General features: G+C 38.5%; 1 protein-coding gene across 2 annotated transcripts in view; it reads left to right on the top strand.

The window, feature by feature from the left end:
• Nucleotides 1–1,208: 1,208 nt before the first annotated feature.
• ARHGAP5 (Rho GTPase activating protein 5) overlaps nucleotides 1,209–23,429 on the top strand; it is a 48,013-nt gene continuing 25,792 nt past the window's right edge. For both annotated transcript variants that reach the window (XM_068946421.1, XM_068946422.1), the window contains exons 1-2: nucleotides 1,209–1,488; nucleotides 11,756–15,654. In XM_068946421.1, the coding sequence (XP_068802522.1) occupies nucleotides 11,932–15,654 (3,723 nt within the window). In that variant the 5' untranslated portion in view covers nucleotides 1,209–1,488; nucleotides 11,756–11,931. The remainder of the gene's footprint in view (nucleotides 1,489–11,755; nucleotides 15,655–23,429) is intronic.

The raw sequence follows: 23,429 nt of genomic DNA on the forward strand, positions 1-23,429 counted from the left end.
CCCATGCCTCACTTATTGCCTGATCCTGAAACCCAACTCTGAAGGCAGGACTACAAAGTCCTGCTAGGGCTACTTTGTAACACCAGCTTGTGAGTGCTTCACAAGCAGTAATTAGCATCCAGAACTGCTCTGCTAGGGGCAGAGAGATTTTACTTTCCATTACACATCAGCAAAACGGTGGCACGTGGAGAAAACGGTGAGAAACGTGCACTAAATTTGGGAGCTTAACCCGACCCCAGAATTTTCAAAGCAGGTAGAGCCACGTGCAAGGTAATGCGCTCGGTCTACCCTCCAGGCGGACATGCAGTCCCAGCTGTGGGCCGCGGGGTACGCTCTGCTGCCAGCTGTGCACCTTGTCTTTTAACGAAAGAAAAAATAAGGGGGGGGGCAAATCTGTCACAGACAGATCTGGAAAACACTTTGAAGAGTTATAAGCAGCTTGAAAAGGCAGAAGTGTGGGGAAACAAGGCTGAGCACCCCAACGTGGTGTTATCTTCGGTTCTGCCCCAACTGGGCGCCGTTTTCTTTTTTCCCGTGGAGGTGTTTCCCGGCCTGCTGGGGGCGGGCGGCAGGACGGCGGGTGCCATTTTGGAGCGGCGGAGGCTTGGTGCTCCCCTGTTGCTAGCCTTCGAGCAAGGCAGGAGGCAGCAGGCCGCTAAGGGTCCAGTGCTGCCCCGCGGGCGGGGGACGGAGCTCGTGCGGCAGGAACCTGCGCGGGCACCTGTCCGCGGCGCTGGGAGCGGACTGCGGTATTAAGGAGAGAATTTCGAGGTCAGGTTCCCGCCCGCCTTCCCGCAAGCCAGCGGGGCTGAGGAGCGCCGCGCCTCCCGCCCGCCGTGTAGACAGACAGACAGACAGACACCTTTGAGTTTCTCTCACGCAATGCCGCGAGGTCTCAGCCCTGACTCACTGTCGGAGGCGGGACTAGAACTCGCGGCCCTCCGCCCCCTCGGCTCCCGGCGCTCCCCATGCGGCCACCGGGGCGCGAGCGAGAGGCCCGGCGCGCGTGCCCGCACGGGCCGGGAGGGGGAGGCGAGGGCGAAGCCGCGCGCGTGCGCGCGCAGCTGGCGGCCGGCCGCGCGCACCATCCCAGGCTTTCCCAGGGAAGCCAGCGGCAGCAGGAAGAGGCTCTTCCCCGCGCACGCGCAGCTGGCCGGGCGGGCGCGCGCTGAGCCGCGGCGGCGGGAGGGAGGGAGGGGGGAGGGGAGGGAAGCTGCTGAGGTAAAGTTAGGGGGAGAGAGAGACTCCGTCAGCGAAGCGAGAGCCGGGGAAGCTCGGCGGCCGCCATTACTGAGCCGAGAGCGCCGGGGAGGGAGCGGAGAGGCGGGACGGGACCGTGGCGGCCGGGAGCGCTCGGGAGCTGCGGGCCGGAGAGCGGAGAGAGCCCCGCGGGGAGGAAAAGCCGCCGGGGGCGCCGGCGTGGAGGGAGCGTCCCGGGAATGCTGCTGCTCCCGCCGCCGCGGAGGAGCCGGATCCCGACGGCGCGAGGTGAGGGGAGGAATCCGGCCCCCTGGGAGCTCGCCCGGCCCCCGCCCGGCGGCACGGAGCCGGCCGGCCGGCCCGCGGGGCGGCGGGGGGCGCGGAGCGGGGGGGCGGCTGGAGCCCGGCGAGCTGGTGCGGCGGCCGCTGGCTGTAACCAGTTCAGAGGGCTGGGGCTGGCGCGGGGAGAGGGGAGCCGGCGCCCCCCGGCCCGGCCCGGCCCGGCCCGGCCCGGCCCCCATCCCCCCGCCGGGCACCTCCGCGCCGGGGAGGGGCGGCGGGAAGGGCAGGGAGCCGAGTGCCTGGTCCCAGACAGGTGATGAAGGCCTGAGCAATGGGAGGGTCTGAGCCTGCTCTACGAGGCTGCCAGCTGGTCACGGCTCTCCAGGGAGGGAGGAAGGCAGGAAGGGGAGCTTCCTTGCTCCTCTCGTCTTCCTTCCTCATTCCCTTCTTCCCTCTCTACTCCTTTAGCTTCCTCCCGTCCTTTCCTCCTGCCTTTTTTTCTCCTTTCTGCTCTCCTTTCTCGGTACCTCTCTTTCTCGTCTTCTCCCCTCTTTACTCGTTCTTGTGTTCTCTGTTCTTTGCTAATAGATTCGAGCAGTTGTCAATTCTTCTCCTCCTTCTCTTCACCTTCAAATATTGCTTGAAATTAAATCTCGGAAAACTTCACTCTCCTAATGATGTGTGTGTGCGTTTCTGTTTTTCCACCAGGTGGATTTTAAGCCTTTGAAATAGGGTAGCCACTTGCAGTCTTGCAGCTTTCAAGCATTTTGAATCCCTTCAACCGGCATAACCTTTAGACTCTCTCCACCCAAGGAAAGCACCAGCGACACACAGATAAAACACCACAGTTTGTTAAATATAGGATATAAGGGTTGTAAAACTCTATTATATTAAAAATAGAAGAAAGACTGTTTACTTAGAAAAAGAAGACACACTTGCTACCTTCCCCCCCAGCCCCCAGAATCCACCCCACCCTTCCTCGGTACCCCCTCTTTGCCCTCTCTTGTATTGCTTTTGGTATCCTTAGTGTTGAAGATTTCCTTAATAAGTGGGAGGCAAACGTTTTTAATCTAGACCAAAATAGGCCTGTGGGGGTATGTGTGTACTCTTTAGTTTAATGTCATGCAGATAATTGGAGGATTTTCTCTTTTTTTCCCCCTTAATAAAAACACTCAACAGACATTAAAAACTGTATTTCAGAGTAAAACATTGAAGCAGCATTTGCTGGTCAAGCGCACGTCCATTTTAAACCTGTGCATTGAAGCCAGTTACAACACTGATACTTGTATACTTATTTTATAAATGAATGAGGAGTTAATAGGTAGCATTTTCCTGTTGTGCTGTCTTACCTTCCTAAGGTTCCTTAGTATGGGAGCTGTTTTCAGCAGTGACATCAGTGGCCAGTTACGCGCTTTCTGAAGAAAACCATACATATTTAAAACTTGTACTATGTATCTAAAACTAGCAAATTACAAATAAGCATCCAGGTTCATTTTTAAGAGTATATATTTTCCTTCATGCCTTTTTTGAAAATTATTTTTAAGAGATGCTAAAATGTTTTTGCAGTACTCTCCTGGAACTCACTTAGTGTTGCTATAGCTTAACTAAGTATGATGTAAATGTAGTAGTTTTTTTTTTTTTTTTAAGAGTCTATATAATACTTCACCAAGTATCAGAAATTGTTTAAGCATTTGTTACATTATCACTAGCTTGTTGCATTATAACAAGTTGCTTTTAAACTTGGAACATACTGAACGTAAATAGTATATATTTTTTAAAAGTATCCCTATATAAAGCAATTACCAGCAGTGTAATGAGAGTAAATAATTGCAACCAAATGTCTACCTCAAACTGGTACTGGACCTTATTTTACTAAAGGTGTTGCATGTATAGCATAATCCAATTAAATACTTTATGCTCAGGCTAAATTGTTTTAAAATCCTATATTTAGCACAAATAGAGTCAAATGGTGTGAATGTTCTGAGGTTGAAGATAAAATGTGCTTTTTTTTAAACCATAGATGTTTTTCCATGCTCAAAGTTTACAGCAAAAAATGCACGAATCATAGTGATGGATTATTTTGTATAAGTTTCCCCTGTGGGAGTTGTCATCTGAGTAGATGGTACAAAAATATTTCCATTCTGTTAATAAAGGTATTAAAAGGATGCTGGCAGTATCTTAAGACTTTCAAAGGTACTTTCATAACAGAACATAAATCCCGTGTACTGGCATCCTTCAGGAATATTTTGCATAGATCTTTAAAACACTGCACATAATTATTTTTAATAGACTTATTACGTGGTGTGTTCTTAAAATTACATGTGTATAAGGCATCCTTCAAGGATGAAACAATCTGACCTTTACTGAAAGAATGGAAGTTTGTGAAACCAAATATTCAGTATTAAGTTCTGCTGGAATAATTAAGTTGGCTAGCAGACTGAAAATATCACATCCATTAGTAATGTACCTACGAGAGTAAAACCTGTAATGCATTCATAAGATAGTAAAAGAATGCTTTTCAGTGGAACTTGTGTTGTTTGGGAAGATAGTTTACTACACTGGCAAGAACTCCTTTTGCTAGTATAAGCTGCATCACCACCAGGGGGCTTTGTAAGCATAGCTATCCTGGGATAGTCGAACTATCTGTGCCTTTGTAGTGCAGAGTAACTTAATTTGTCTGTCCATTTTAAGTAGATATTTGAAGTAAATAACGATTTTTTAATTTAACTACTGTTCTTAAGGTGTTCTGCTTACTTATAATTACTTGTACTTAAAAAAACAAAAAGCTTTAGTTTCAACTAGTCCCAGTAACACTGGGAATTTTATGTATAACTGTCAAGATTTTTTTCCTTTCCTAATAACTTAGAGGAGGTACAACACTTAATCATATCTTCCTTTTTTTTTTTTTTCCCCCCTCAGTATTCTTAGCCTAAGGTCAGTGTAACTGAGAGGGAATATTCTTGTTTTTTCATCTGTTTTAGAAAGTACTTTTAGAAAGTAAAACAAATACCTACATGCACAATATTGGACGTGTATGTATTTTTACATCTTAGCATTAATCTATGTAAATGTGCTAATTATGCATAATATTATTTGCTGCTTAACATGGCTTTTCAGTTGATCATTTCATAAACAATTTAAAAAGTGGGTGATAGGTATTCTCATTTTACACAGGCGGAAATTAAGGGGGAAGACCTAGTTTGTACAAGGTCAAGCAACAACTCACTATTTGAATTAAGTCTCAGACCTTCTAGCATCAAGTCCTAGATTCTGTGCTGCCGTTTCTTATCAAGTAAAATAACATGCTAATGATCCGGATATGTGGATCGATGAAATCTGTTAATAATTGCTATTTTCAGGATTTCAGTTTTTCCTTTTGTGGCAAATACATTTTTAGCTCTGTTTCTGTCCCTACCTTGATCTGTCCCTCCTGATCTCCTTCATGTTCTTTCTTCTGTTTTTGTCAATTCTGTCTTGGTTGCCCTTTGCAATATTTATTGATTCTCTTATGATTTTCCTGAATAACTCTGTAAAGAGTATGATCAGGTAGTCTCACACTAAGAAACTTCCATGAACAGTATGCGTATCTTGAGTAGGAGCTTCTCCTGTGCAAAAGGGATTAAGAATTTTTTTTCCCTAAGCTTGTACGTTGCTTTTAAAATAAATGCTTTGTATTGATATTGAATGCTCTCAGGTATTTGAACTTAGGCCTCTCAAGTTACCTACCTACAGATTTTCAGACTTGTGCAGTGATGATAATTGGAACCTTTGCAGTTTACTTGTGTATTGTACCTTGATTTAATGTGTGAGGTTTTTTTATTTTGCTTTTGTTTTGTTTTTTGCTAACTAAGAATAGATGCTTCTGGAACACAGGATTGCAGCTGAGGAATGATGCTCTGTTCTGAATTTAGAAACAAAGTTTAGGCCTTGATTTAATTTTGGGTGTAGTACACTGGAGGTCTTCAAACTATTATTAATAATAGAAATTTAGTAAATTTATTGAGAACTAAGAATATTGAACTTAGGTTTTGAAACCCAGTGTTGCACTGATTAGTATTATCAAGTTGGACAGTCAGTTTTTTCTCTTGTTAATTGATTACGTTGCTTTTGTATGTGAAGAATTATCTGGGTTACAGAACTCCTTTAAGGATGGTAGTTGGCTGTTATAACCAAATTGGAAACAAACAACATTTGGGGATAGTCTGTTCTCGTCCTCTGTTTACTTAGCAAAACTGATCACCATACCACTGAGACTGGGCTCCTTTTTGGCTTGAGCGTTACCACTGGAGATGTTTTAAGACATCGTCCGTGCTCTGTCTTGTTATTGCTTGATTGAGCTTATTTTCTAATAAGCAATTTGAATCTTTTGGTGTTGGATGATACTTGTAGAATTTTATCAGGGAATATTACAGTAACCCTTATTGAAAATAAGATTTCAAGAACAGCTACTTTGCTAAGATTATCAGTGCTTGTGAATGGCACATTGGCCATTAGTAAAGATGATAGGAAATGTTAAGTGACTGAGCCCTCCACAGACTGGTGAATTGATGTTTTTGGCAGGATGGCATTAATATACTCAGATCTAGTTTAGTTCCTAAAAAAGATTTTGATTTTAAGATAACACTGCTTATGCTCAAGAGTGTTTTTTGGTTTTTTTTTTTTTAATATTTTAAACTTCTGGTAAATGAATGAGAAGTAACAGCTTTAAGTTACATCACTATTGGATTTTATTGGTTCTTAATTTAAATTTGTATTGTACTATGTTTTGCGTAGAGCTGCAATTACTGGTGTAGGCATAGGTCTTGGAGTTCAAATACCATATTAAGTACTTTTTGAGAACCAAAACCTGGAATCAGAAAGTGTGGAGTAAGGTATGACAGTGTACAGATTTACTGTTAGCAGTAACCTGAATCCAAAGATATATCTATCTTGAAATCATGGTTCTTGATACTTGAAGGTGCTGTACATTCAAAAAAAAAAAAAATCCTACAAACACATTTCAGTGATATTTAATGTGCTCAGTTTGACTTTGTGATCTGCTACAGAAGTCTCAGTGATCTTCAGCTGCTATATTCACATAACCTGCAAAGCTGGCTGGGATCTGACAGCCATTTTTTTTTTTTCATATGTGCCCTCCTTTGCTTGGAGGGCTTGAGGTGGCCAGCTAATGTACACTGTTGCAAAACACTCTGATAATTGAAACTAACCTTGAAGAATAGCGGTCCCTAACTGAAAATTTACCTAGGCAACAATGAAGAGTGAGTAAAGAACTGTACGAAAACATGTTTTACTTTCCCTGTTGGCATTGTTTTCAGCTTTTTAAGTTGTTATAGTCATGAGTGATTTTGGAGTCTTGTGGACGACATCTATGCTTGAGCCGTGTTGGGTCTGCTGATGTTCAGATGTTGATGTTCAGAAAGCGATTTCAGAAAGTCAGAAAATTTCTGACTTCCTTGGTTAGGAATGCATCTGCAAGTTCCTGTGCAGCCTCAAAAGCTAGATAATGATAGCTGATACCATTTTAATGTTTATTCGTTGCTGGTATATGGTCTCCCATGCTAACATTTAGAATTTTGCTCAGAGGACTTTGATAAATATGTATTTCAAAGTAGGGTTTTTCTCTGGCCTCTTAATGCTTCCAGCCGATCTTGTGGGGCCTGTCTTTTAGCTTTGTCTTGTAGTAAAGGATGGTAGTTTCTCCCCCCGACACACATTTGCAGGTGGAAGCCCTTTTCTCTCAGCCTGTGTCCTCTTTCACATGCTCTTCTTCAGGGTTCCACAGTCTTTTTCCCTCACATGTGCAGCTTCTCTGCTCTGCTCACCTAGCCATGTACTAGTGCCACAGCTAGGAGATAAGGGTGGGGAATGTGGCATGCCTTCAGTCTTCTCTTTCAAGAGCTAGAATTTAGCTTTGCAGCTAGGCTGTGCTTAGTGTGATCCCTGATAACTGATAAGGTGATCCCTAATAACTTTTGTGGTGTTAGGTACCACAAATTGAGAACTGAAATTTTACTCTGATATTAGTATGTTGCTTAGCACTTGCTTAACCCTGTTTTGTAGAAAAGAAAGTTTACTGAGGCTTAGATTTTTGTTATCACCTATACTCTTCCCCAGAAAGCAGAGTGAAGTTACTAAGATTATAGTCATAACTGACAAAAAAGGAAAAGCCTTGGCTTACCTTTTTGATGTTACCTGTAGTGCATTTACAGCATGGTGCTTGCATCGTGCTTAAAAAAAAATAATGATACCTGCCCTAGTTATAAGTGGCTTAAATCATGACCTAGGACAAGTGCCTCAAGCTTTTTTTCCTTTTCCACATCTTAATGTGCGTGTCATTGGCCTGGCTTTGTGGGTGCAGACTTAAAAAGAGAGCTTATACCAATGCAGCACCCTTTCTGTTTTTTATTACTTTATAGCAGCATCCCTGTAGTAAAATCAAAAGTTATCAGGGCTATGCTAATTTATTTGTATCCTAGTCAAGAGTTCACCATCTCCAAATGTAACTATGCATTCAATTTCCAATTAGATAGTCTGTGAGACCTTGCACTTTATAAATGCTTTACTGCAAGTAATAGGGTTTTGAGGTAGAAGTAACTGTACTTGTTAGTAGTAAGATTTTATATACCTATGTTTGGACAAATATGTATACATATCTATATGGTGTTTACTGAGTATGAGACTAGGCTTATAAAGGTAAATTCTAGATATTCTAGAATTCCTAATTCCTCACAAGTGATCAGTGATATTTGGAGTCTCATGTTTTTTTTGTATTATCAGAGGTACTGTATTCCTTTTTTCGGAAGAGGCTTCTGCAACCTAGGTCTTATTAAAATACCAAATTGAATTTCTGAAGTTGCAGTTAGTTTAATTATTAATAGTTGTGTTTAGAGGGCTTAGATGGTGTAAGTTTAGAGAAAGATCAAGCTTGGCCTCTCTGTTCTGATTTATGTTTGCAGATTTAAAATCAAGGATACGATTCTGATGCATAACTGTAGCTTCTGTGATTGCTAGTTGCACTTTCATAGTTTTGAAATTATTAGTGGATCTTACTGTTTGTTTTCAGATCTCTCACAGAAGGACTTATTGAAGGACACTGTTTAAATGTGTGATATCACTGCAGGAAGATCACAGCAGGATATTCATCTTGCTTGGTGCCTTGTCTTTCTAAGAGTATGTTTGGGCTTTAGGTCTTTATAATCTTGTGTTTAAGGTGGGGAGGTGGATGAATAAATACTAATACATATGTTATATATATATATATATATATATATATATATACACACACATATTTTTTCTTTAAATTCTGAAATTTTAAAGCCCTTAGGAGATAAGGTTCTGTGGCAAGATTGCAGAAGTTCAGAGATTCTTTTTGCAGTGATGTCATATGTTTTTGTCTTCTGTAGTTCTTCACAATCCTTCTGTTTACGGATTGTTTACAGATTTTTTACAGAAATACTTTATTTTCTATCTGAAGACTGAAATAAGTTGGGAAAATCAAACTCCCCTACCCCCTGTGCAGCTGTAACGAACAGGAAATATTAGGGGAGAGAGAAAGCTTGGAATATTTTGAATTTGTTTTTTTCTCCCATGTCCTGTTATGCTGTAGTACAGTTAAGCAGATTAAAGTAAGATAATGGAAATATCATGAATTTCTTGCGTGTGTATTTTAAAACAGTACAAAACTATGTAGTACCTTGAAACTGCTGGTATACCAGAAAGAAAAATCTTCCTCTTAGAGAGCCAGTTGACAATGATAATACAGTAAACGGGAAGGCATTATGAAATCGAGTGTTCACCAGGTTTATCACTTAGTTAAAATATATTTCATTCTGTGAAACTTTGTATACCGCAAATGAGTGCAAAGTAAAAACCATGTTTAAAGGAAAAAAAAAATCAACTTGGTTTTAAACATCTTTAAGTGACTCAACTTCTACTATGTTGAAAATTTTTTTATGTCAGAAATCTTACGAGGTCAGTGTGTGTGTTTTCCCTGTGTAAGTGTCCCATTTCACCTTATTCTTTGAATTTACACTCTTAAAAATGTATCAATTTGACCAAACGCTTACTGCTGGAGAAAGAATAACCTGTGCTATGTGGGGATGCAGGGTATCTGAATGTACTAATTATTTCTTATGGACTAGTTGCAAATTGATAACATCCTCCTGATTATTTAATCTTGTGGATGAAGATTTTGTGTTCCACGTCAAATCTGTGTTGTGCTGAGAAAACAGTTTATAGTAGAAGTACTAGCTAAACTTCTCATTCTAATAGTTTGAATGATGCCATGACAGTAAGCTTCACTTTAGAAAGAAAAGAGAACACTGAGTTTACTGGTAGTAACGTAAACACTACTCATAAAGGACTTGTTTTGCTGAGTGGTTTTGCTCCCAGAGTCATTTTCTTTTAGCTCAAAAATCTGTGTCTTAAGAATGTAAAAAAAAAACATAGTAGAGAAACTAGAACAACTTAAAATATAAATTCTAAACACATCGTAAAAGTTTCATTTCTCGCAATATAAAAACTCTCTCAAGTATAAAAATTAGGCTGAGTTTACTTTCCCCTTCTTTTAGCAATGAAATTCATACGTTTTTGTAAAAACAGAACTTGATTTTTCTTGACTAAGATATTTCTATAGCAAAATTATTTTTTAAGATATGTGTATTATTATTTCAAAAAATGTGATTACAGACATTCTTACATAAATATTTTGGTTCTGATCAGAACTTGATTTTCTGTTTCCAGGTTTTAATAGACTGTCAGTTGGAAAACTCTGCTGACCAGGCATTGATTCTGTACAGATATGAAAGACTTCACTACTTTTATCTCTTATTATGACTTTTAGTGATACAAATACTTTGTTTACTGTACCATGACTTACTTTAAGTTCAAATTAGTTTTAACAGTCATGAATTAGTTTGATAGGTATTAAAGTAGACTTTGAGAGGGCTTTGGGTGATGGATCTTAGGAGTGTTTTTTAAACTAAAAGAAGGTAGTACAGAACAATTGTCATCAAATTGTTACTAAGGTATTCCTTAGAGTGACAGAAATGAAAGTAAAATTTGTCCAATAACAGAACAGAGAGATCAGGACTATAATTTTGGTTTTGATGGACCTTATACATTTTTTCCTTCACATTTGGGTTATTTGCAGATGCATATGTTTAAATTCATCTTGTGACTGTGTGCTCCATACATGTAAAAATGTTAAGCACAATCTGTACCTTCTACTTGTAGTTGTATATGATAGCTCTCTTTTTACCGAGAGAATGAGAAGAATTCTCATCAAAATATATATTTTGTTTATAATATAGCTTTTCTAAAACAGTAAATCTCTCTCTATTTGCGTTATGTATGCAATATCTTCAGGAAAAAAAAAAGAGAGAGTTAGCCTTAGCCTTTATACCGTATGATAGCATCGGTAAGACCAACAGGACCTTGTAATAATTCCATGAAAGTTTGAGCATAGATATGTTAGCTTTTTTTTTTTTTCCTAGAGACAGTAGGAGTAGTGCTACATTGCAATTTTGAAATTTCAAAATTATGTGTTACTTTTGTGATCTAGTATTTGTATGTCAGTGTTATATTTTTCTTTAGAAATCAGGTTGGGGACTTAACTTTTAAAAGCAGTTTACCATTAATATACAAATACATCAATTTACTTTTGCAAGTAGGTACAGACTGAGTCACACTGTCAACTTCCTGGTTTTACAGCTTTTTGTTTTGAAAGTTTCTTTACTGAAACCTAAAACCAAGCCTACAAATGTACACACAAGTAAATATTCACGCAGGTAAGTGTCTTATTCAGGGGAGCTATGTGCATGAGTAGAAATATATGTGTGTAAATATAGAGTTGGGTCCTGAGTCTTTGTATTGTATTTATCCTGGGTAAGAATTAACTATCATAAAATTTCACTTGCCTTTCATTAGAGGTAACAAGGACAATTCTGCAAAGGTATAAAATGCTTTCTAATGCTTAGTGCCGATGAGCTATGAAGGAAAACAGTAATTTGTGTGTGGATTTTGTTTTTTTAGGTAGTATTCTGTTCTAGTAGGTGATAAACGACTATTAAACTGTGTCTAAAAACTGCTTGTTTTTAATTTATGATATAAAGAACAGTAACTTGAATGAAATCTGAATTCAGATCTCATTTGAAGTAGTGAAAATTTTCATGTACATTAAAAACAGCTTCACTGTAAGCAAGCTTTCTTATCTTGAACATTTGAGGGAAATTCCTGCAGATTTTTTTAACAGTTTTTTTTTCTTTTTCTGTAGGAAGATGATTTTCCATATCCTGAATTTTTGAGGTTCTCTCCATGATAAGCAGAAGCAAGAAAAACTGAATGTTGTTTCTGGAACCCTGGATATACAACTCTAATTTGTAGGAACTCTTCCAGAATGAAAACCACATACAATTACCTTGATGATTGCAGAAGGATGAGAGGAAAGTTATGATGGCAAAAAACAAAGAGCCACGTCCCCCATCTTATGCTATTAGTGTTGTTGGACTATCTGGAACTGAAAAGGATAAAGGTAACTGTGGAGTTGGAAAGTCGTGCTTGTGCAATAGATTTGTTCGCTCAAAAGCAGATGAATATTACCCTGAGCATACCTCTGTGCTTAGCACAATTGATTTTGGAGGAAGAGTTGTTAACAATGACCACTTTTTGTACTGGGGTGACATAACACAAAGTGGTGAGGATGGAATAGAATGCAGAATTCATGTAATCGAACAGACTGAGTTCATTGATGATCAGACTTTCTTGCCTCATCGAAGTACGAATTTACAACCATATATAAAACGTGCAGCTGCCTCCAAATTGCAGTCAGCAGAAAAGCTAATGTACATTTGCACAGATCAGCTAGGCTTGGAGCAAGACTTTGAGCAAAAACAAATGCCTGAAGGGAAATTAAGCATAGATGGGTTTTTATTATGCATTGACGTCAGTCAAGGATGCAATAGAAAGTTTGATGATCAACTTAAATTTGTTAATAATCTCTATATCCAACTATCAAAATCTAAAAAGCCCATCATAATAGCAGCAACGAAATGTGATGAATGTGTGGATCATTATCTGCGAGAGGTTCAGGCATTTGCTTCAAATAAAAAGAACCTTGTGGTAGTGGAAACATCAGCAAGATTCAATGTCAACGTTGAAACATGTTTTACTGCACTGGTACAAATGATGGATAAAACTCGTGGTAAACCTAAAATAATACCCTATCTGGATGCCTACAAAACTCAAAGACAGCTAGTTGTTACTGCAACAGATAAATTTGAAAAACTTGTCCAAACTGTCAGAGACTATCATGCAACTTGGAAAACTGTTAGTAATAAACTGAAAAATCATCCTGATTATGAGGAGTACATAAACTTGGAAGGAACAAAAAAGGCCAAAAATACATTTTCAAAACACATAGAGCAACTTAAACAGGAACATATTAGAAAAAGAAGAGAAGAATACATTAACGCATTGCCAAGAGCTCTCAATGCTCTTCTGTCAAATCTCGATGAGATTGAGCACTTGAGCTGGTCAGAAGCCTTGAAGTTAATGGAGAAAAGGCCTGACTTCCAGTCATGTTTTGTGGTGCTTGAAAAAACACCCTGGGATGAAACTGACCACATAGATAAAGTGAATGACAGAAGGATTCCGTTTGACCTTCTTACTACACTAGAAGCAGAAAAAGTTTATCAAAACCACGTACAGCATCTTATATCTGAAAAAAGGAGGGTTGAAATGAAGGAGAAGTTCAAAAAAACTCTTGAGAAAATCCAGTTCATTTCACCTGGGCAGCCATGGGAAGAAGTTATATGTTTTGTAATGGAGGATGAAGCGTTCAAATACATCACTGATGCAGATAGTAAGGAAGTGTATAGTAGGCATCAGAGGGAGATTGTTGAAAAAGCCAAAGAGGAGTTTCAGGAAATGCTTTTTGAACATTCAGAGCTGTTTTATGACTTGGATCTTAATGCAACGCCTAGTTCAGATAAAATGAGTGAAATTCATGCAGTTCTGAGTGAAGAGCCTAGATACAAAGCTTTACAGAAACTTGCACCTGATAGAGAATCTCTTCTGCTTAAACACATAGGATTTGTTTATCACCCAACAAAAGAAACTTGTCTCAGTGGCCAAAATTGCATGGACCTTAAAGTAGAGCAGTTACTTGCCAACAGTCTTCTGCAACTGGACCATGGCCGCTCAAATTTATACCATGATAGTGCCAACATTGATAAAGTTAATCTTTTCATTTTGGGCAAAGATGGCCTTGCACAAGAATTGGCAAATGAAATTCGCACACAATCCACTGATGATGAATATGCCTTAGATGGAAAAATATATGAACTAGATCTTAGGCCAGTTGATGCAAAATCCCCATACCTGTTGACTCAGCTATGGACGTCTACCTTCAAACCACATGGTTGTTTCTGTGTCTTTAACTCTATTGAATCACTAAATTTTATTGGAGAGTGCATTGGAAAAATAAGGACTGAAGCATCTCAGATAAGGAGAGACAAATATATGGCTAATCTTCCATTTACGTTAATATTGGCTAATCAGAGGGACAGCATTAGCAAGAATCTGCCTATTCTGAGACATCAGGGTCAACAATTGGCCAACAAACTACAGTGTCCTTTTGTAGATGTGCCTGCTGGTACATATCCGCGCAAATTTAATGAGACCCAAATAAAACAAGCTTTGAGGGGAGTACTGGAAGCGGTTAAACACAACTTTGATGTTGTAAGCCCAGTTCCCACCATTAAAGATCTATCAGAAGCTGACTTGAGAATTGTGATGTGTGCCATGTGTGGTGATCCGTTTAGTGTGGATCTCATTCTTTCACCCTTCCTTGATTCTCACTCCTGTAGCGCTGCTCAAGCTGGTCAGAGTAATTCTTTGATGCTTGATAAAATAATAGGAGAAAAGAGGCGGCGAATACAAATAACTATTTTATCATATCATTCTTCAATTGGTGTAAGGAAAGATGAACTTGTTCATGGGTATATACTAGTTTATTCTGCCAAGCGGAAGGCATCCATGGGAATGCTTCGGGCATTTCTTTCTGAAGTTCAGGATACAATTCCAGTCCAGTTAGTGGCTGTTACTGATAGCCAGGCAGACTTCTTTGAGAATGAAGCAATCAAGGAGCTCATGACTGAAGGAGAACACATAGCAACAGAGATTACTGCTAAGTTTACAGCTTTATATTCGTTATCTCAATATCATCGTCAAACTGAGGTTTTCACGTTGTTCTTCAGTGATGTATTAGAGAAGAAAAACATGATCGAAAATTCTTATATGTCAGACAGTACAAGGGAAACAACACATACAAGTGAAGATGTTTTTCCAAGATCACCTAGAGGAAGTTCCCTTGACTATAATTATCCAGACTCGGAGGATGATACGGAAGGACCACCACCTTACAGTCCAATTGGTGATGATGTACGGTTGCTTCCAACACCTAGTGACCGTTCAAAGTACCGATTGGACCTGGAAGGAAATGAGTATCCTGTTCACAGTACGCCACTCAATTGTCACGACCACGAACGCAACCATAAAGTGCCTCCCCCAATAAAACCGAAACCACTTGTTCCAAAAACAAATGTGAAAAAACTGGATCCCAACCTTCTGAAAACAATTGAGGCAGGTATTGGTAAAAATCCCAGGAAACAACCTTCTCGAGTGCCTACAGCACCACCAGAAGATATAGACCAATCTGATAATTATGCCGAACCTATTGACACTATTTTCAAACATAAAGGCTTTGCAGATGATATCTACGCAGTTCCAGATGATAGTCAGAATCGTATTATAAAAGTTCGAAACTCAATTGTTATAAATACCCAAGGTGACGAAGAAAATGGGTATTCCGATAGAATATCTAGAAGTCATGGAGAAAGAAGGCCTTCAAAATACAAATATAAGTCTAAGACACTGTTTAGCAAAGCTAAATCGTACTATAGGAGAACACATTCAGATGCAAGTGATGATGAGGCTTTTACCACCTCCAAAACTAAAAGAAAGGGAAGACATCGTGGAAGTGAAGAAGACCCACTTCTTTCACCGGTAGAAACATGGAAGGGTGGTATAGATAACCCTGCTATTACATCAGATCAAGAATTGGATGATAAAAAAATGAAGAAGAAAACTCACAAAGTGAAAGAAGAAAAGAAGGTAAGTCCATTTTTGACGAGATGTGGCTGGGTGAGCCCTGTAACACTTTTTTCCACAACTTTTAGCGGATTGTGAGAAGGGGAAAGTCAAAATACATAAGAATTGCACCTGATTTTGAGACAGATATCTATTGAGCTTGCCCAGAACCAACAAGCCTGAAGGAGTGAGCAGCTTTAGAATAGCCTTTGTTCAAATAGAACAGAGTTAACTTTTACTGATGGATTATATTCAGAATTGCACTTTTTAACGTGCAGCTGTGATTTATGTTATAAACAAGTGATTTAAAGGGCACTCTACTAGTAAGCCTTAAGAAAACTTAAGCATAAATAATGATATCATGTGGATATAAAACCATATGGTTTAAAAAATACTGTTACTGTTTTTGAGAAACTTAAAAGGGTTTTTTAGAAAAACAGTAATTTAAATACTTCTGATTGTAACAACATATAGATCATCATATCTATATTGATATATAGTTATAGAATCATAGCGTCCTTAGTTCGTCTACAGTCTCGTTGAGTTGACACAAAGTTCCTGAGCTGGCTACTTCTGTTGAAGCTGCATAGACCTAGTACAGTAGATTTTACCTTTCCTGCATTGTTTCAGCAACCCCCTTGCTGCTTGATTTGGCCTGATGAGAGCCAGCCTGAGCTGATAATTTCAGGCTGCTATAACTTTACAGCGGTTAAGACTTTCAAGTGTTAATGAGAATAGTGCAAAAATAGTTATAAGATTACTTGTTTTTTCTCTTTTTTAAAGAAGGTATGGTCTGGGGTTGATGCTTTCAAATTATTCAGAGGAAGGATGACTTTTAGTGGCAGAATGGCAAATTATTGTAGTGATGGAGAAAGCAAATTTAACTTGGTAGCTTAGTGCTTTTAATAAGTCTTTTGAGTGTTGTGTTAACTTGTGTTATACTGAAGAGTAGTTATAGATCATACGTACCCTTTGATTTTTTTTTAAATGTTCTCTTTTTGGAAGAGATATGTAACTTCTTCATTTTGGAACTTATATGCCATGTCTTCCTGTGTGTTTTCTTGGCTTCTTGTTTGTTCTTCGTTTAGAAGAACAGCTAGCTGTCTTTAACTATATAAACTGAAAAATGATGATCTTTCCCTTGCTGAGTGTTATGTAGTGCATGTAAGGGATGTTAATACACTACTATTTTAGAGATTACTTACTGGTTTTTTTTTTTTTTTAAATCTTGACCCCCTTGAAACTGAAAGGGCTAAATCAAATATTTTTGTCCTCCTTTCTGAATATCTCAAAGCCCTAACTAATATTTTTTTCTAACTTGTTCATCTGTGTGTAATGGTAGCAAAGGATGCAAATACAACTATTCTTCTTGTAGTGATTCTAAAATGTGTAACTCTTATGAGCCAAGTTCGTTAATTTAGAAAAATTTAGTCCCCTTAGTCAGAGGTCCTCATTGTCAAAGAGAGAGGCAACAGAAAAAATCAACTTGACTTTTTTTCTTTGTTTTTGATTCACAGCTTGGTATACTTCCTATTGCTTTTGAAAGCCCCCATAAGATGCTCTTGTAATATCTTGATATGCAGTTTAGCTCCTTTCCACTTTTTTTGTTTTGAGGTGTTTGAGATGTTGTATTTCTAGATGGGTTTACTGCATGATATTGCAGCAAGGTCTTCATATGTGAGTTTATACATAATTGTTAGTGTTTTTGCACTTCAGTCTTCAATATGCAAAGCAGTGTTCATCTGGAGATGGAATTAGCCTATGTAGATTTTACAGCTAGACTTTTTTTTTTTGAATTATGATTTTTCTAATTTGTGACAATTAACTGTAAAAACAACAAAAGTTTCTCAAGTGGTATTTATTTCCCTCTTGGAGGTTCTGGAAAACATCTTGAGGGCAGGCCAAGAATGAGAAAGCATTTTAAAGTAGTGAGTTTCAAAAAAGAGGCATTACCTTGCTGACGGATACTCATTTTTGTCCCAGTGCTTTCAGAACCCAGGCTCCTAACTTTCAAGATGAGGACATATAAGAAGATGGGCACTGGGACTGATATGGGGAGGCAGGGAATGGTTGAAGAGTAGTTGTAGGATTAAAGTGGAAAAGTGAAGGGAAGGAGACAGAAGAGTGGCATATAGGTAGGAAGAGGGGAGTTTTGGCAAACAATAGAATAAAAAAACAACAGTTCATTTTACAGTTCTGAGATTAATAGCCCTAGTTTGACTGGTCCTTTATCAAACACATTTGTACCAAATTTTTTTTAACCTAATGTGAACACTTGAAATGTTATTAAAGGCAGAAATAAATATTCAGAATTATTCTGCTTTTTGCTATTCAAAAACCAGAATAGAAATGTTTTACTATGGAAAATACAGCAATGACAAACCTGTGGCAAGCAGACAACATTACTCGCAAGATCCTCTAGCATTGCTTACTACCAAAGGAAATCAGAAAATTTAAAACGGAGGTCGATAGAGTAAGTGTGCTTTGGCTTGAATTGTCCGTTTTTGTTGGCCATAACTCCTCAAGTGTTTGTGTTCTCGCATCTCGTTTCTCTGTACCAATAGGCAGAGTTGGAAGAACCATTCTTGAGCTCTGTTTTCAATTATTGCAGAAATAATTGATCTGAAAAACTTCTTTTTTTTCTGTTATTCTCAGTAGTCTTTAAAAAACTCCCCCAGAACTTTTCTTTCTTCTCCATTGGTGTGAAACTTTTTGCAGTTCCCAGTTTTCACCTTTTATTGAGACAGCCTTCCTCCTGAGATATTTTTTCCTTTCCTGGGGTCTTGTCAGCTCAAAACAAATAAACAGACTATGGTTGTTTCTTGTTTCTTGACCTACATTTGAGATGACTAAGGAAGTTTTTGTAATTCCCTCTAAAGTGAGATTTGTGAATGAGGATGACTGAAACAGTGTATCGCAGAAAAGATCATAATAGCGTATCATATAAATTTGATGTTTGTTGTTCTATACTAGAAGTAGCTCCCTTTACAACTATGTGATTGCACGTCCCTTTTTCATAGTTGCAGTTATTGTCATTGTAGGGTCCTTTGGTCCATTCTTGTCCTCGGTAGTTTCCAAATGATGGGTCCTGCCATATAGCACAAGTGTTTAGTAGTTTTGTGAGTGCGTGACTGGTTTTTCATTAGTCCATGACTTTACCCTTTCTATTGTTGAGTATTGTCCCGTTTCTGTTACTCCAGTTGTCATGGTGATTTCATGTATGTTGCTATCAAATGCTTTTCTAAAGTCTAGACTGGTAACACCAGCTGATCATTGTACTTTCTTTCCCTCAAGAAAAATACATGTTTTCAAAGGAGAAAGTAGTGAATCAGTCCAGCATAATCTAACTTGTGATAACCCACCATTACGCTGTTTTATGTTATTATCTTTAAACATTCTGAAACACTTGTCCTCTAGCCTTGCACGTAGTGTTAACATATGGAGCCCTAACCTTTTTCTGGTGGAGAAGTGTATGAAGAAAAGAGGAAAAAAAAAAAAAAAAAGGTGGTAATGGGGAAGCCGACTGGCTTCAGTCGTAGGACTTCTTAGTCGGGTTGGTGTGGAGTTGTGCGTGCACCCTTTACTTGAGGTACTATTGTACTTGAAAGCTTTCAAGCGCATGTTGTGTGCCAGTATATGTAAAGCTATGATGTCTCTCTTCTTCTATGGAAATGTCTCTGCTAAATTTTCTCATGTGAAGAGCACCTAGTTCTTTGTACTATTATTCTTTAAACTCTCTTTTGCAGATGAAATACACTTTCCAGAGTGAATTCTTCCCTATATAAACATATTTTCCATGCCTGCCTATTTGTAGTATGTGTTTAGCTTCTCCAAAGGTTTGTGAACAATGGTAAAAGAACAATGTTAGTATGCAACTCTTTCACCTTGTCTAATTAGATCTTTCCAGCTGAGATGTATACCTGTGCTTATTCATCTCCCTATCTTTTTTGAAAAGCACAAATAGGAGTCGCAGTCACTAGAAATCTTTTATGAACTTCATTATCCTAATACTTAAGAGCTCTAGCATAGAATATTATTGTGTGCTGGTCCATTCCAGTCTCTTTAGAAGCAGCAGCCTTCCAAGGCACACAAAGAGTAATCTTGTTGTCAGTTTAACTTGTTGAGTTTGGAAGTATGGAGCAACAAAAAAGAAACTCCTTTCAGGGAATAAATTTCAGGGAATAAAAGAGTAGTGAATGTTCCTAAAGGATAAGGGTCTTGTTGGAGGAAGCCTTCTTACATTGGAGACAGGAGGAACTTCTTCATGTAAGGTAATCCTAAGCTGCAACTCTCACATGGTTTATGCATTGATACCACAAATACTCAGGGCACAAGTCTCAACTGCTCATTGGCTTTGTCATGATTCTCCCTGTGTTTGGTAGAACAAATTTAGTAGAAGTTATTTTTGTGTGTGTGTGTATGCATATTTTTTACAGTTAATTAACTGAAAGTTGTCTTTGACTTTAGTCTTAATTTAGTACCTCCCTGTACAGCAGGAAGACTGTGTTTTTATAGCGTGTTTGGAATCTGTAGCCCTGAAGAATAGTTACAATTATTATCCATTTATCTTTGTTATGGAATTGAGGAGTATTAAAAAATCTGCTTGTCCAATTTAGAGCTGTTATCTTTGTGAACACTTTTTGACATATGTCATGTGCCTAATTTAGGTTGGTTTCCGCCCCCTACCCCCCCCACCCCAAATATGTTTGTATTAGTTTTCACACACTCACACACACCTCTAGGCTTTTTGCTCGCCAGCATATCAAGAACAGCAAATATCCTGAATAATTTTCTACAAAGGGGAAGATAGAGCCTCATCTGAAGTAAATTCTGCAGGCTTGTTGTTGTTGTGGTTTTTTTCCTTCCCTTGCGACAGATACTTATAAATTCTACTTTATAAAGTTTGTAGGAAAAATTAGTTTGTAATAAATCTGTAAAAAGTAAGAATCAGATAAGTATGGATGTCTTTCACTTTTTTGTATAGAAGAAATTATTCAATGTACTCCTGAAAACAAATCCTAATGGCAGGGCTCCTGTAATCAGTATTGTAAGATATCTGATCAGAAAGAATTCAGTGAGTTCTTTGATGTACCAGTGTTAAATGTTGTTAAATCTGAAAAAGTTTCATTTTTTGTTCTTTGACAAGTATAGTTTTATTAACCAAGGTCAAGTCATCTTGTATTTCTTCTGTGTTTTGCACTTGCAAAAAGCTGTTCAAGTTTCCAACTGTATTGATGAATTAAGTTTAAAAAAAACTTTAAAATGATATGCTTTGTAATCTAATTCTCTTTTTTTGCAAACAAAGAACAAAAGAAAACTGAATAACATTATTTCTAGTTTTCCTTTATATTAGGATGATTCAAAAATAACTTTAAATTCATATGAAAACAAACTTAAATCTTAGTATTTCAGCAAAAAGTACAATAGTACTTCGATGTATTCTTGCATCTCTTACTCTGGCATGCTTTTAAAACGTGTAATATAAGCAGTACAGGTTCAACATCTGTTTTACCATGTTTAAACTTGTTAGCTCTCATTATAAATTCAAAAGTACGTGAAATTTTGTGTTGAAACTGTTACTGAAATAGTGTCTGGAACTTACATACCACGTGTGTTGATCTTGGCTTAAATGTGTGCCGTTAAAGAGGGGGTCAACTTGTATTTTTGTGTTCAACTGTTTTTGTGTAAGCAAGCTCAATGACTGATTTAGCAAATTACACTCAAAATTTCCGCTACATATTCCAGTGTGATGGATTTTTTTTTTCCTGAGGAGTATGAGAAAAATCAAAATATGTACTTTAAGTTTTCATCAGTTTAGCCCTCTTGAAAGCTTGTATTTGGAGCCATCTTATTGGGCGTCTATAATTTAAAAGTTACTGTAAAATGCAGGAACTCTAAAAGTGGCAGAAGGCATGTGGGGAAGAATGAGGGGGTACATAAGGGATCATCAGTTGCCTTATTCATATGTCATGTATAGCTAGAAGAGCTAGCCATGAATTAGAGATTACAAATATTTTAGTAAGCCTGTAAAATGAATGCTGCTTATGGTAATGCTTTTATGAAGAATTTTAACAGTCCTAAGAATACTGACTTTTTCCCTCCATGGCTGTAGGGATGACTAAATGCAAATGAAGCAGACAAAAAGTTTCCTTCGTATTAAATGTAGGAGTGAAACGTGTGGGAGGTAGAGGAGGAGTGGCCGAATTACCCTTAGATAGGCAAATGGTGACAGGAGTCCAAATGGGAAACATATGAGAGAAAAAAAGGAGCGTCCCTCTTGAACAGAAAGAACTTGCTACAGTAAGTGGCTCTGCTGTAAGGGGGTTTGGAGGGTTTGTTAGTTTTCTGAGTTGATTTTTGAAAGATAGTGTTGAAGTGTATTGTACTCTCAAGTTTCTCAGCTGGCTGATGCCTCAGACTAGTTTCTCTCTAGACGAGCGCTGCTTACCAAGTGGTGCAGCCCATGCTGGAAATGGTGGAAAACTTGATATTAGCACGACTACCAATTACAGGAAATCAAATTTCACCTAGCCCTGATGAGGCCTCATCTGGAGTACTGTGTCCAGTTCTGGGCTCCCCAGTACAAGAGATATAGAGCTACTGGAGCGAGTCCAGCAAAGAGCTACTAAGGTGATTGAGGGACTGGCGTGTGTCTCATATGAGGAAAGGCTGAGAGAGCTGGGACTGTTTAGCCTGGAAAACAGAAGACTGAAGGGGAATCTTATCAATGCATTTAAATATCTGAAGGGTGTATGTAAAGAGGATGGGGCTAGACTCTTCTTACTGGTTGACAAGATGAGAGGCTATGGGCACAGACTGAAACACAGGAAGTTCTGTCTGAATACAAGGAGGACTTTTTTTTAACTTTGAGGATGACAGAGCACTGGAACAGTTTGCTCAGAGAGGTTGTGGAGTCTCTCTCCTTGGAGATGAATTATTCGACATCGTCCTGGGCAACCTGCTGTAGGTGAACCTGCTCTGAGCAGGGGGTTGGACCAGATGATCTCCAGAGGTCCTTTCTAACCTCAAATATTTGGTGATTCTGTGAAATGTACATGAAACTGAGGATTTCGACTTTATGGTGTTGGACTTAAGTTTTAATTAACAAAATGAAACAGTGTTGTATTTGTCATACTTGAACTTTATGCTAGGATTAACTAACAAAACTTTTGTGCTGGTTCTTGGTGCCTGTTAGCCCTTTGTTTTATGATTTAGGAAGAGCATATAAAAGTATCTATGACTGTGTGCAAATTAGTGCTCACTATATTCAATATTAGGTGACTGTCATCTGATGCGTGGTGTAGGTGGGTTTAGCTGAACTGTCTGTTGAGCTGAAGATATCTGTGACAAAATCATAATTTCTCCACCCAAATCTAGAAACCTAGAAATAGTTTAGCTTTTTCGGATGCTCTTTAACTAAATGAATAGTTTAATGTTGAACTGTGGTTTTTCTTCAAATTTTGTTTCAGTAAAGAATTTTTAAAAGTTAGTTTTACTCAGATAGTTTATGCTTCTTGTTATCTTGACTAGCTGACTCAAAAGCTTTGTGCTATGATTGATGGAATAGAACCACTGACTGTTATTTTTCCCAGGGTGGGGGAGAGGGTTTGGAAATTAGCTTTTGCTAAAGTTTATTTTTTGGTAGAAATAAGATCTGGACTTTTTTCTGAAGTCGATTGAACAACTTGACAAAAATCGGGTGTTTGGCAGAGTGACATGTCTTTCTGTTCAGAAACTCATGTTCATAGCTCTTTGCTTATGAAGTCTAGGCATACAACTTAAAGTATGACAGTCTGAAA

The sequence above is a fragment of the Struthio camelus genome, chromosome 5, assembly GCF_040807025.1.
Source record: "Struthio camelus isolate bStrCam1 chromosome 5, bStrCam1.hap1, whole genome shotgun sequence".
NCBI lineage: Eukaryota > Metazoa > Chordata > Aves > Struthioniformes > Struthionidae > Struthio > Struthio camelus.